Source organism: Callospermophilus lateralis, chromosome 5, assembly GCF_048772815.1.
Source record: "Callospermophilus lateralis isolate mCalLat2 chromosome 5, mCalLat2.hap1, whole genome shotgun sequence".
Lineage (NCBI taxonomy): Eukaryota > Metazoa > Chordata > Mammalia > Rodentia > Sciuridae > Callospermophilus > Callospermophilus lateralis.
Window position 1 is genome coordinate 119,181,479 of NC_135309.1, and position 14,886 is coordinate 119,196,364.

Genomic DNA, 14,886 nt, shown 5'->3' on the forward strand with positions numbered 1-14,886 from the left:
TGGAAACTGATGGTAAATTGGGAGGAAGGAAACTGACTCCTTGGTCTGTCAACCCTTGTTGGCCACATCTGACTTGGAATTGAGTCTCATTGCCCTTTGTGCCCTTAAGGAATATCCAGGAAAATGTGCTGGAGTGGCAAAGTTACACAGCCAGTATGTGGCAAGTACAACTGGATCTGGAATTTTGTTTTCTCTAAACTCCCAGGCCAGTTGTCTTTATAGCACTGCTTTTATATTTTTATACTAAACAGGAAGGGGGTGGAATAAATATCCTGGAGAAAAGAACAGGAAGCATATTTCAATACTAGGAGTTGCATCTTATAGTTTGGCTTGTGATGTTATAAACAGTTATGTTGTGTGATTTCTTTAGATTAAGAGTCTGAAATAAGAGTCAAAAATATTTTTAAATCACAAAACAAATCTGTTTTGTTCTTCCTTATTCTTCCATTTGTCTCTTTAAATATAGCATGCTATGGGAAAAGTCACATTCTCAAGTTCTCTCATATTCTTTGTTGACACAGGATATTTTCTTTCTACTGTGTTGGGGATTGAACACAAGTGTCTACACTGATATACACCCTCAGCCAGAATATTTTGTTTCTAAAGGTGACTGAGAATAGTGTATTGCTGGATTGCTTAAAGATGACTTAATTCAGAGCCAGGTGTGGTGGTGCAAGTCATAGTTCCAGCTATTCTTGTGGCTGAAGCAGGAGACTTGAGAGTTGGAGGACTGCTTGGGCAACATAGCGACATCCCATCTCAAAACAACAAAAATCTAATTATTATTTTTTTCTGAGCACAGTAGCCAAATAACCACCTAATTATATTAGAAATAAGTGAGAGTAGTGTTTGTAAGCAGTAGCAATAGCTTTTTATTCTTTTTTGTAGCATTGAAGCTTGGACCCAGTCGTGCCTTACTGCTGAGCTACTTAACCAGCCCTTTTTGTTTTATTTTGAGACAGGGACTTGCTAAATTGCCCAGATTGGCTTTGAACTTGTGATCATCCTGCCTCAGCCTCCTGAGTTGCTATTGTGCCTGGATGACCTGTACTTTTTGGTGCAAAAATTCTAATGAGATATAAAAGCTAGGTATCAGCAGAGCATTTAAAAATCATATATAGGCTGAGGCAGGAGAGTTGCAAGTTTGAGGCCAGCTTCACCAACTTAATGAGCAAGACCCTGGGGAAAAGCAAACAAAAAAACCCCAACAAAAACCACAAACAAAAACCCAAGAACAGGGTATAGCACTACCAGATTCAATCCCTTATACCAAAAACAAAAACAAAACTAAAAAAATCAATGATTAAAAATATGTGAAAATTGTGTAAAGGTGTGACTGTGGTTTGAATGTATACCCCAAAAGTTCATAATTGGAAATGTAATCCCAAAGGCATTTTGAAGTTGGAGGACTTCAAATGAGAGATTATAAGAATTTGAGAAGTTATGAAGGTAAGGTCTCCATAGCAGCATTAGTGGCATTGTAAGAAGAGACACCTTAAGTATGCTTATTCTGTCTTGCCATGTGATGCTCTCTGCCATGTTATGTTGCAACAAGAAGGCCCCCTCACCAGATATTGGAGTTGTGTTCTAGACTTCTCAGCTTCCAGAGCTATAGGCCAATAAAACAAACTTTCTCTCTCTTTTAATTCTTTTTAGTCATGCATGACAGTAGAGTATATTTTGTCATAGTTATACAAACATGGAGTACATCTTATTCTTATTAGGATCACAGTCTTGTGGTTCTACATGATGTGGAGATTCACTGTGGTGTTTTCATATAAGTACATAGGAAAGTTAAGTCAGATTCATTCATTCTTTATAAATTATCCAGTCTCAGATATTTTGTTGTAGCAACAGGAAATAGTATGTGGAAAGGCCCTGATGTTCATGGGTGCTTGATATAGTAAGCGGATCACCGAAGACAGGATTCCAGATCTTATTATCAGATTAAGTACCTGAAAGATATTTGCCACGTTGTATATCCAGCTAGGGTTTTGCTTTGACCCTAGAGATTCTTTCTGACTATAGCATAGATTGAACCCCAAAATTTGTTTTGGGAGATTATCCTGAAATTGTACATATTTTCCATATATTTTTTTTTATTGGTTGTTCAAAACATTACAAAGCTCTTGACATATCATATTTCATACATTAGATTCAAGTGGGTTATGAACTCCCCTTTTTACCCCAAATACAGATTGCAGAATCACATCGGTTACACATCCACATTTTTACATAATGCCCTGTTAGTAACTGTTTTATTCTGCTACCTTTCCTGTCCTCTACTATCCCCCCTCCCCCATGCAATTTCCCTTTTCTCTCCCTTTCCCTCCCACCTCATGTCTCTGTTTAATGTTAATCTTTTCTTCCTGCTCTTCCTCCCTGTTCTGTTCTTAGTTGCTCTCATTATATCAAAGAAGACATTTGGTATTTGCTTTTTAAGGATTGGCTAGCTTCACTAAGCATAATCTGCTCTAGTGCCATCCATTTCCCTGCAAATTCCATGATTTTGTCATTTTTTAGTGCTGCGTAATACTCCATGGTGTATAAATGCCACATTTTTTTTATCCATTCATCTATTGAAGGGCATCTGGGTTGGTTCCACAGTCTAGCTATTGTGAATTGTGCTGCTATGAACATCGATGTGGCAGTATCCTTGTAGTACGCTCTTTTAAGGTCTTCAGGGAATAGTCCGAGAAGGGCAATAGCTGGGTCAAATGGTGATTCCATTCCCAGCTTTCCCAGGAATCTCCGTACTGCTTTCCAAATTGGCCGCACCAATTTGTAGTCCCACAGCAATGCACAAGAGTACCCTTTTCCCCACATCCTCGCCAGCACTTGTTGTTGTTTGACTTCATAATGGCTGCCAATCTTACTGGAGTGAGATGGTATCTTAGGGTGGTTTTGATTTGCATTTCCCTGACTGCTAGAGATGGTGAGCATTTTTTCATGTACTTGTTGATTGATTGTATGTCCTCCTCTGAGAAGTGTCTGTTCAGGTCCTTGGCCCATTTGTTGATTGGGTTATTTGTTATCTTATTGTTTAATTTTTTGAGTTTTTTGTATACTCTGGATATTAGGGCTCTATCTGAAGTGTGAGGAGTAAAAATTTGTTCCCATGATGTAGGCTCCCTATTTACCTCTCTTATTGTTTCTCTAGCTGAGAAAAAACTTTTCAGTTTAAGTAAGTCCCATTTGTTGATTCTTGTTATTAACTCTTGTGCTATGGGTGTCCTATTAAGGAATTTGGAGCCCGACCCCACAATATGTAGATCGGAGCCAACTTTTTCTTCTATCAGATGCAGAGTCTCTGATTTGATATCAAGCTCCTTGATCCATTTTGAGTTAACTTTTGTGCATGGCGAGAGGAGAGGATTCAGTTTCATTTTGTTGCATATGGATTTCCAGTTTTCCCAACACCATTTGTTGAAGATGCTATGCTTCCTCCATTGCATGCTTTTAGCCCCTTCATCAAATATAAGATAGTTGTAACTTTGTGGATTAGTCTCTGTGTCCTCTATTCTGTACCATTGGTCCACCCGCCTGTTTTGGTACCAGTACCATGCTGTTTTTGTTACTATTGCTCTGTAATATAGTTTGAAATCTGGTAGCGCTATACCGCCTGATTCACACTTCCTCCTTAGAATTGCTTTTGCTATTCTGGGTCTTTTATTTTTCCATATGAATTTCATGATTGCTTTATCTATTTCTACAAGAAATGCCTTTGGGATTTTGATTGGCATTGCATTAAACCTATAGAGAACTTTTGGTAATATCGCCATTTTGATGATGTTAGTTCTGCCTATACATGAACAGGGTATATTTTTCCATCTTCTAAGATCTTCTTCTACTTCTCTTTTTAGGGTTCTGTAGTTTTCATTGTATAAATCTTTCACCTCTTTTGTTAGGTTGATTCCCAAGTATTTTATTTTTTTTGAGGATATTGTGAATGGAGTGTTTTTCCTCATTTCCATTTTAGAAGTTTTGTCGCTGATATATAGGAATGCCTTTGATTTATGTGTGTTGATTTTATATCCTGCCGCTTTGCTGAATTCATTTATTAGTTCTAGTAGCTTTTTTGTAGACCCTTTTGGGTCTTCTAGGTATAGAATCATGTCATCTGCAAATAGTTATAGTTTAAGTTCTTCTTTTCCTATTTTTATGCCTTTAATTTCTTTCGTCTGTCTAATTGCTCTGGCCAGTGTTTCGAGAACTATATTGAATAGCAGTGGTGATAGAGGGCATCCCTCTCTTGTTCCGGATTTTAGAGGGAATGCCTTCAATTTTTCTCCATTCAGAATGATGCTAGCCTGAGGCTTAACATAGATAGCTTTTACAATGTCGAGGAAAGTTCCTGTTTTCCCTAATTTTTCTAATGTTTTGAACATAAAGGGATGCTGTACTTTGTTGAATGCTTTTTCTGCATCTATCGAGATGATCATATGGTTCTTATCTTTAAGGGTATTGATGTGGTGAATAACATTTATTGATTTCTGTATATTGAACCATCCTTGCATCCCAGGGATGAATCCTACTTGATCATGGTGCACAATTTTTTTGATGTGCCTTTGTATCCGATTCACCAGAATTTTATTGAGGATTTTTGCATCTAGGTTCATCAGATTTATTGGTCTGTAGTTTTCTTTTTTTGAGGTGTCTTTGTCTGGTTTCGGAATCAGGGTGATGTTGGCCTCATAGAATGAATTTGGAAGAGCTCCCTCTTTTTCTATTTCCTGAAATAACTTGAAAAAGTATTGGTATTAATTCTTCTTTAAAGGTTTTGTAAAACTCTGCTGTATACCCATCCGGTCCTGGGCTTTTCTTGGTTGGTAGTCTTTTGATTGCTTCTTCCATTTCATCCATCGATATTGGTCTGTTCAAATTGTGTGTATCCTCCTGACTCAGTCTGGGCAAATCATATGACTTAAGAAATTTATTGATGTCTTCACTATCTTCTATTTTATTGGAATATAGGTTTTCAAAATAATCTCTAATTGTCTTCTGTATTTCTGTAGCATCTGTTGTGATATTGCCTTTTTCATCCCGTATGTTAGTAATTTGAGTTCTCTCTCTTCTTCTCTTCGTTAGCATGGCTAAGGGTCTGTCGATCTTGTTTATTTTTTCGAAGAACCAACTTTTAGTTTTGTTAATTTTTTCAATGGTTTCTTTTGTTTCAATTTTGTTGATTTCCACTCTGATTTTAATTATTTCTTGCCTTCTGCTACATTTGCTGTTGTTTTGCTCTTCCTTTTCTAGGGCTTTGAGATGAAGTGTGAGCTCATTTATTTGTTGGTTTTTCCTTTTTTTTTGAGGAATGACCTCCATCCAGGCAATGAATTTCCCTCTTAAAACTGCTTTCATTGTGTCCCATAGATTCTGATATGTTGTGTCTGTATTTTCATTTATCTCTAAGAATTTTTTGATTTCCTCCTTTATGTCTTCTGTAACCCATTGATCATTCAGTAACATATTGTTCATTTTCCATGTGATGTAGGATTTTTCCTTCCTTCTTTTATCATTGATTTCCAGTTTCATTCCATTATGATCAGATAAAATGCATGGTATTATCTCCACCCCTTTATATTTACTGAGGGTTGCCCTATGGCATAATATATGATCTGTTTTTGAGAAGGATCCATGTGCTTCTGAGAAAAAAGTATATCCACTGATGATGGTTGATATATTCTGTATATGTCAGTTAAGTCTAGGTTATTGATTGTGATATTGAGTTCTATAGTTTCTTTATTCAACTTTTGTTTGGAGGATCTGTCCAATGGTGAGAGAGGTGTGTTGACGTCACCCATAATTATTGTGTTGTGGTCTATTTGATTCTTGCACTTGAGGAGAATTTGTTTTATGAACGTCGCAGTACCATTATTTGGTTCATAAATATTGATAATTGTTATGTCTTGTTGGTGAATGGTTCCTTTTAACAGTATATAATGTCCTTCCTTATCCCTTTGGATTAACTTAGTCTTGAAGTCGATTTTATTCGAAATGAAGATGGCCACCCCTGCTTGCTTATGAGGACCGTGTGCGTGGTATGTTTTTTTCCAACCTTTCACCTTCAGCCTGTGTATGTCTTTTCCAATTAGATGTGTCTCCTGGAGGCAGCATATTGTTGGATTTGTTTTTTTAATGCATGTTACCAGCCTATGTCGCTTTATTGGAGAGTTTAAGCCATTAATGTTTAAAGTTACTATTGATATATGGTTTGTACTTCCAGCCATGTTTGATTATTTATCTTTTTTTTTTTTTTTTAATTTAGTTTGTTTCTCCATGATTAGCTTTCCCCCCGCCCTCTGTCTTTACCAAGGCACTCCCCACTGATGGTTTTGGTTATTGTTTTTTATTTCTTCCTCATGTAGTGTTTTGCTCAAGACGCTTTGCAATGCTGGTGTTCTGGCTGCAAATTCTTTTAGCTTTTGTTTATCATGAAAGATTTTTATTTTGTTGTCATACCTGAAGCTTAATTTTGCTGGATACAGAATTCTTGGTTGGCATCCATTGTCTTTCAGTGTTTGAAATACGTTGTTCCAGGATCTTCTCGCTTTCAGCGTCTGTGATGAAAAATTCGTTGTTAACCTTATTGGTTTACCCCTGAATGTAATCTGCCTCCTTTCTCTTGTAGCTTTTAATATTTTCTCTTTGTTCTGTATATTGGATATCTTCATAACAATGTGTCTTGGTGTTGGTCTACTGTGATTTTGTGTGCTCAGTGTTCTGTATGCATCTACAATTTGTATATCCGTTTCCTTTTTTATTTCTGGAAAGTTTTCTGTAATTATTTTATTCAGAAGGTTACTTATTCCCTTGGTTTGATTCTCTGTACCTTCCTCTATCCTGATGACTCGTAGGTTTGGTTTTTTTTATGTTGTCCCATATCTCTTGGATGTTTTTATCGTGATTTTTTACCAGCCTTTCTGAGTTGGCTAGACTCTTTTCAAGATGATATATTTTGTCTTCATTATCTGACGTTCTGGCTTCTACTTGCTCCACTCTTGTTAGTGATACCCTCATTTGAGTTTTTAATTTGGTTTATAGTTTCCTTCATTTCTAGAATTATTGTTTGATTTTTTTAATTATTTCTATCTCCTGATAAAGATGCTTAACTTCTTTTATCTGTTTATGTAATTCATTTTCAATGTGTTCTTTCACTGTTTGAATTTGCTGTCTCGTATCCTCTTTAAGGTTCCATTCCATCTGTCTAAGGTATTCCTTGAGTATTTTATATGACCATTTTTCTGATAACTCTAGGTCCTCCTGAATATTTAGGCTGTCCTGCATTGTTTGTACTCCTTTTCTTCCTTGCTTTTTCATGCTGCTCATGTTACTTCTTGTTCTGTTTGACTGTTGAGTTATTGTTTACTCTTATAAATTTGATGCTTGGGAGGAAAGATATTAGAAGGGAAGGGAAGTAGTCACTAAAGAGAATGAGAGTAAGCAGGTAGAATTCAAGGAAGGGGGAATAAGAAAATTGAAAAGAAAAGAAAAGACAAAAGAAAACAAATAGAACAAAAAAAGAAAATTTTTTAAAGAAATAATAATAATAATAATAATAATGAAATGAAAATTAAAATTTAAAAAATAATAAAATAAAAAACTTTAAAAAACTTTAAAAAATTAAAAAAAATTTAAAAAACAACAAAAACAACAAAAAAATGAAAATGGAAAAAAAAACCCAAATTAAAAAAAAAAAAAGATAAATGCAGTTTGATTAACTTCTCTTCCAGTAGGTGGAGTCGTGCCCACTGGGCCAAGCTTCTCCTCTCAATAGGTGGGAACCAATCACTGTGCAGCAGCTCTTCTCCCAGACTGGGCGGGTCTCCAATCCTGAGTGCCTAGGGCCTTCTCTTGTGTCTAGTCACTTCCCCACTTTTCCTCAAGCCAGGCCCCACTCACCGGTGACGCTCACCACAATACTGGCTACACGCCAGGTCTGCTACTCCTGGGAGCCCTGTTTTCGTGAACGCCTGGGCACACTCTCCCTGTTTGCCATTCCCTCAGACCCTACGTTTGTAGAGCTTGGGGCTGAGAACCCCCAGCGAATTTGCTTGTCCTCCGGTAGCCACGTCCCTGGTAGCTGGTGCAAGAGACCTCAGTTGTCAGCACTAGTGGGAGAGGTAGCCGGGAGTTCCGCGTGGCGAGTCCCGCGCCACTCCTGATTCCCTCAGTCTGGCTATTGCGCTCACGGGAGAGCTGGGAGGGGCCCTTAAGGTTTCCCCGCTGTGTGGAGAGGGATGGCTAGGGGATTACACACCTGTCGCCACTGGTTTCAGTGAAGTTATCTCCTCCGCCGCGTTTTAGTGATGTCAGTTCTCTGCCATGGTGGTATCCCATGCAAATGGTGACAGTTCGTTCCCTTTGCTGGATGACAAGTGTAACGGGTGGGTCCTGACTGTCTCTCCCAAGCCCCGTTTCAATCCTGTGGTCACTGCCTATGAAGGCTCGGTTGGCTTTTACCTCTGTAAGTTCAGAAGGGTCGACCAGTTGTTTCAGCGTGATCGTTTAGTACTGAGTCACAGCAGTTTGACTGCAAGAAGCAGGCGAATGGGAGCTTGAATGCAGCCGATCCGGGCTTGGTGTGTGTTCTGAGAGGCCCAGACTGTTAGCCCCAGATCCACGTCAGCTCAGCATTGCCTAGTGATTCTGAGCAAACAGTATTTAGACAGTTTACGACTCCCTATGCCCGCGCAGCTGAAGAGGTCAGAGACTTGATCTCTCCGCGCCCGTCGCCATGTTGGATCTCCTATTTTCCATATATTTAAGAAACACTTTATCATTTGCAAAGGAATTTCATAGCCATAATCTCATTTAACCTGACAACAAACTAGCAAGGAAGGTGAGTAGATAGAGAAATTAGTTGATGGACTCTTTATGGGCAGGGATTTTCTTCTATTTGTATACATTCCTTTCTTTATCTACTTGGCTCTTTGGGATTTAACTCAATCACAGGATAAGAAGTACCTGTATGAATTGGTTGTCCTCATTAGCTGTGTAGTTTGGAGTAAATTCTTCACATTCTGAAAGATGGTTATTTTGAAGATTATGAATGTAGAAGATAATGGGGAGAAAAGTTTGAAACCTATTTCTAGTTTACAGGGACAAATAGGAAAGTTATTTACTCACACTTATGTTTTAGAAGCAAAGACTAGGCAAGAGTTTAATGATGGGTGAAATAATTCTGAGGAATGCCAAGAACATTGCTGGTGGTGCCATTGGAGTCTTCTGGCATAGGGCTGTGGAAAGGCTATGGCTATTTTTATATGGAGCGCACTTGGACACCTCCAATGTCCACTCTGCCAGCTGACTAGTGGGATGCTGACTGAGTCAACATTATGTCTGTAAAGGTACCAGTATGAGTAGAATGAATCAACTTCCTTAGACATTTTGATCTCCTGATTTCCTATTCACTGATGTAGGAGAAGCTGAGTTATCATGGAGTTATTGCTAAAACTTATAGTGCTATACTGAATAAGAGTGGTGAGAGTGGATACCCTTGTCTTGTTCCCGATCTTAGAGGAAATGCTTTCAGTTTTCTCCCGTTCAGTATGATGTTGGCTACATGTTTGTTATGTATCATCTTTATTATGTTGCAGTGTGATCCTTCTGTACCTAAATTGTTCAGGGCTTTTTTCATGAAGGGATGCTAAATGTCATTCAAATGACTTTTCTGCATGTATTGAAATGATTATATAATTTGTATCCTTGATACTATGTTGAGCCATCTTTGCATCCCTGGAATGAAAATTACTTGATCATGGCACAAGTTCAAATATGTTGTTGAAATTTATAATTACTTTCTGTGGGGGGGGGTCCTGGGGATTGAATTCAGGGGTACTTGACCCAGAGCCACATCCCCAGCCCTATTTTGTATTTTATTTAGAGAGGAGGGCCTCACTGAGTTGCTTACTGCCTTGCTTTTGTTGAGGCTGGCTTTGAACTGGCAATCCTCCTGCCTCAGCCTCCAGAGCCACTGGGTTTACAGGCGTGTGACACACCATGCCCGGCTGCAGTTACTTATTTTGAGAATGTTTAAGTTTATATTTATTATGGATATTGGTCTATGGTTTTCTTTTTTTGTTGTGTCCTTGCCAGTTTTGGTAGCAGGGTAATGCTGGCCTCAAAGGATGAGTTTAGAAGTGTTGCTTCCCTTCCAACTCTAGGGAATATGTTTGAGGAGCATTGGTGTTAGTTCTTTAAAAGTTTGGTAAAATTCGTCAGTGAAACTATTCTGAACTTATTTATTGCTGGGAGACATTTTATTACTAATTCAGTCTCGTTACCTTTTTCTTTTTAATTTATTGAGGCTTTTAAACATATATTCAATTTTTGGGGGGAGGGGTGGGTACTGGGGATTGAACACAGTAGAACTTTTCTGCTGAGCTATATTCCCAGTCCTTTTTATATTTTATTTTGAGAAAGGGTATTGCTAAGTTGTGAAACTTACTAAATTCCTAAGACTGGGCTCAAACATGCAATTCTTCTCCTGAGTTTCTGGGATTAAAAGTCAGGACAACTATGACTATTGGTTCAATTTTGATAGGTCATATGTGTCCAGAATTTATCTATTTCTTCTATTTTTTCCAATTTATTAACATATAGTTTTTCAAAATAATCTCTAAAGGTCCTTTTAATTTCTCTGGTATCAGTTGTAATGTTTCCTTTTTCACCTCTAATTTTATTTATTTGGGACTTCCTTTTTTTTTTCCTGATTTATCTAAGCCAAACATTTGTTAATTTTGTCTTTTCAAAGAACCAGCTCTTTGTTTCTTTGATCCTTTGTATTTCTTTTAGTCTCTATTATAAATTTATATGCACCAAGTCAGAGCATTCAATTTTATGAAACAGCCACTACTGGACCTAAAGAGAGAAATAGACCTCAGTACAGCAATCATGTGGGACTCTAATACCTCACTCTCACCAACAGATAAACCAAGACCAAAAACTCAACCAAAAAAAAAAAAAAATCAAAATTAAGTTATATTAGATATCAAATAAACTTAACAGGCATTTATACAATATCCCAACTTCATGAAGCTTCATGAAGAGGGGTGAGGCCAGAACACAGCTTCCCTCTCTATGGCACTCACATCCAGTCTTGACTGCAATGCATGATCTGACAGGGTTCGGGTATGGCCAATTTAAAGGACCTGCATGTGTGTGGTATCTGCTGCTGTTGTGGGGATGTCTGTGCAGGAGTGGGACCTCAGATTCCTCCTAGCTCTGTCTGCTTGGGGACAGACAGGTTGACAGCTGGGCACTTATTTCCCCCCCCTCTTCTTTAAGTAGAGGTGTTTACCAGGGTTCAAATGGGACTGGGTTATGGCTGGAGCTGGGTGTAGTTCCTCTCAGCTGGGCTTTGAGTAGCTCCTTGGTAGAGTACCTGCCCATTGTAAAAAGGTCCTGTGCCTGATCTGTTACACTGGGCAGAAAAACAAAACAAAACAAAACCACTAAAAAAAAAAAAATAAAAATAAATGGAGGGGAGCACAAAAAAAAAAAAAAAAAAAAAAAGAGAGAGAGAAAAAACCCAAATAAACAAAAGAAAAAAACAATAGAAAAATATTCTGCCCAGCCAATGTGCTTGAAAGAGTAAGCAAGGGTAGATGATGTGGCCTATGCCTTACAAAACTTCCCTCTGGGACCTTTTAGGCTGTGAATCCCAGGCGCAATGTGTTGGCCAGGGCTCTGTTCTTTCAGTTGTAGTACCTGCCCTGCCAGGTATTGAGTAAGGAGTTCAGTCTTGGCTGAACCTAGTTAAAATTCCTCTCAGCTGAGTTGATTGCCTGCAAGCTAGTGCAGAAGGCAGGTAGTGCCAGGTATAGGCTCTCTCTGAAGCTTCAGGTGGAGGTGGGGGACAGGCAGAGCAAAATCAAGAGTTGCCTTGATGACTCAGAGGGGAGGGGAGCAATGGAATCCTACAGTTCAGTGCTGGGGGTGGGTGGCAGGAACCATGTGATCTGCTGCTGCTCTTGATCCTGGTATCCTTGGTCCTTGCAGTTGTTTAGAACCACAGTGACTATTCTGTCCCTGGTCTCAGAGGATAGATTCCCCATTCCTCAAATTCTACCATTCCCCCCACCCCCATCATACAACTCCAAGTGGATTTATTTTAATTGCTCTCTTGAACCAAGACCCTCTCATGAGGCCTCTCCCTGCTGAAGTAGTATAATGGGATGACTTCAGGGTCCCAGAGATGGGAATATGTAGGGGTGTCTGACCTTCAGAGCGTTACAAACTCAGACAATAGGCCCTTTCTCAAGAATGTTCCTGGCTGCAGCTCCTTGGGAGTTCACTGGGGGGTGCAGTGAACTTCTCTAAAGCTAGCCTGCTGTGAAGACCCCCAGGACTGTTACCTGTTTATGCTCTATGTTTGCAAGGTGCTGGCTTCTGTGCCAATAGCTCTTGCTAGGACTCTTTCACTTTTACTGTGTCAGAGGGGAACTTCCCCTTTCCTGGCCATGGTGCTGGGCCGCAGGCATTGGAGCGCTCTGCTCTTCTTGCTATTGCTTTTGTTCCAGATCTCCAGACCTCACCAGGTCTCCGTCTTTCTGCAGTTGAATTGCAGTTCTTTCTCACGGCCACTCACTTCAACACGCCACCACACACTTTGGTTCTATACAGAGGGAGAACAGATGAGTGTGCTGGGTGCCTCATTGGCCATTCCTTCCTCAATATATATTTTTTTGGTGGGGTGAATGGATGGTGAACTACCCTTGAAAAGTTGCCTTTTTTTTTTTTTTTTTAATGGTGCTGGGGATTGAACCCAGGGCTTTGTGCATGCTAGGCAAGAGCTTTACCATTGTGTGATATCCTCAGCCCTTAACCATTTTTAAGTGTATACTTCAGTAACATTAAGTACATTCACACTGTTTTGCAGCTTTTACCACCATCCATTCTAGAACATTTTTCATAGAAGGCTGCAAATAAAAATCTTTCAAGTTGCCATCTGTTATCCAAACAGTTTTTTAAATGAAAAATCACATCAATTGCTTTAAGTATTTAGAATATAATAACTTAAAAAAAATCAGTTAATGAATAAATGTCTTTCTCTTCTTTTACCCTAGTGGAATGAAACTGTGGAGCTTTTTCGTGCCAGGATGCCATTACGGAAACATCGTTGTCGTTTTAAGAGTTATGAACATTGCTTCACAGCCACAGAAGCTGTGGATTGGCTGCATGAGTTGCTTAGGTGCAGTCAAAACTTTGGTCCTGAAGTGACTCGCAAACAAACAGTCCAGCTGCTAAAAAAGTTCCTGAAGAATCACGTTATTGAAGACATTAAGGGAAAATGGGGTCAGGAAGATTTTGAAGACAATCGTCACTTATACAGGTAATGGTGACATATAAACCCTGAAGGAAGAATACAGAGTGGATCTGGTTCAGTCTGTTGAAACTTCTTGACAGGAGAGAATTTATCTTGTTCATTAAAGCAATTATTTGTGGTGTAACAAGTGAATTAAATGTATCCCTGCAGTAAAACTTATTTCATTTTTTCTTGGCCCCCGTGGGCACCCTGGAACAATCTTTTGTCATAATGAGTTTTCAGTAAGCAAAATTTTTTCTTGCTTTCTGTTCACCTGGTTGCAATAATTTAGTACTTCTAGAGAATTTGAAAGGGTGAAAATAGCCCTGGGTTCAATGAAGCTTTGCTGAGCCTTGGGGATTCCTGTATTCTAGTTGGCAGAATGTTTCTGATCCTTACACAGCTCAGCCTTATGAAGAATTATGCTAGAATTCTTAAATTAAATCTGGCCATGCAAAACTGCTATTATCCAAACATTTTTTGTTCACATTTTAGTGCTATTTTATTTACCACCAGGTAATACAAGAGAAAATGTAGGTCTCTTTCCTTGTACTTCTTTCTTTTATTTTCTTTTTTAAAAAATTTTTATTTATTTAAAAATTTTGATTTATTATATATGACAACAGAATGCATTACAATTCATATTACATATACAACACAATTTTTCATATCTCTGGTTGTACACAAAGTAGGGTCACTTCCTTCATGTCTTCTTACAAATACTTAGGTTAATGAAGATGATCACATTCCACCATCTTTCCTACCCCTATGTCCCCTCCCTTCCCCTCCCTCTCCTTTTTCCCTTTGTCCTATTTAGAGTTCATTTAATCCTCCCCGCCACCTCACCCACCCCCAGCATATTATGGAGCAGCATTCTTAAATCAGAGAAATTATTTGGCATTTGGTTTTTGGGACTGGCTAATTTCACTTAGCATTATATTTTCCAGCTTCATTCATTTACCTGCAAATGCCATGATTTTATTTTCTTTTAATGCTGAATAATATTCCATTGTGTATATATACCATATTTTCTTTATCCATTCATTTACTGAAGGGCATCTAGATTGGTTTAGCTATTGTGAATTGTGCTGCTATAAATATTGATGTGGCTGTGTCCCTGTAGTATACTGTTTTTAAGTCCTTTGAGTGTAGACCAAGGAGTGGGATAGCTGGGTCAAATGGTGGTTCCATTCCCAGCTTTCCAAGGAATCTCCATACCGCTTTCTATAATGGCTGCACCAATTTTCATTCTCACCAGCAATGTATGAGTGTGCCTTTTTCCCCACATCCTCGCCAACACTTATTGTTGTTTGTATTGTTAACAGCTGCCATTCTGACTGGAGTGAGATGAAATCTTAGAGTAGTTTTGATTTGCATTTCTCTAATTGCTAGAGACATTGAACATTTTTTCATATATTTGTTGATTGATTGTATATCCTCTTCTGAGAAGTATCTGTTTAGTTCCTTGGCCCACTTAATGACCAGGTTATTTGTTTTTTTGGTGTTAAGATTTTTGAGGTCTTTATATACCCTAGAGATTAGTGCTGTATTTGACACATATGTGGTAAGAATTTGTT

General features: G+C 38.5%; 1 protein-coding gene across 4 annotated transcripts in view; it reads left to right on the top strand.

The window, feature by feature from the left end:
- Depdc1b (DEP domain containing 1B) overlaps positions 1–14,886 on the top strand; it is a 133,291-nt gene that overhangs the window by 36,564 nt on the left and 81,841 nt on the right. For 3 of the 4 annotated variants that reach the window (XM_076857251.2, XM_076857250.2, XM_076857253.2), the window contains exon 2: positions 13,071–13,336. In XM_076857251.2, coding sequence (XP_076713366.1) covers positions 13,071–13,336 — 266 coding nt within the window. Of the gene's footprint in view, positions 1–12,509; positions 12,643–13,070; positions 13,337–14,886 lie in introns of those variants that run through there. The other variant, XM_076857252.2, reaches the window with a different exon arrangement.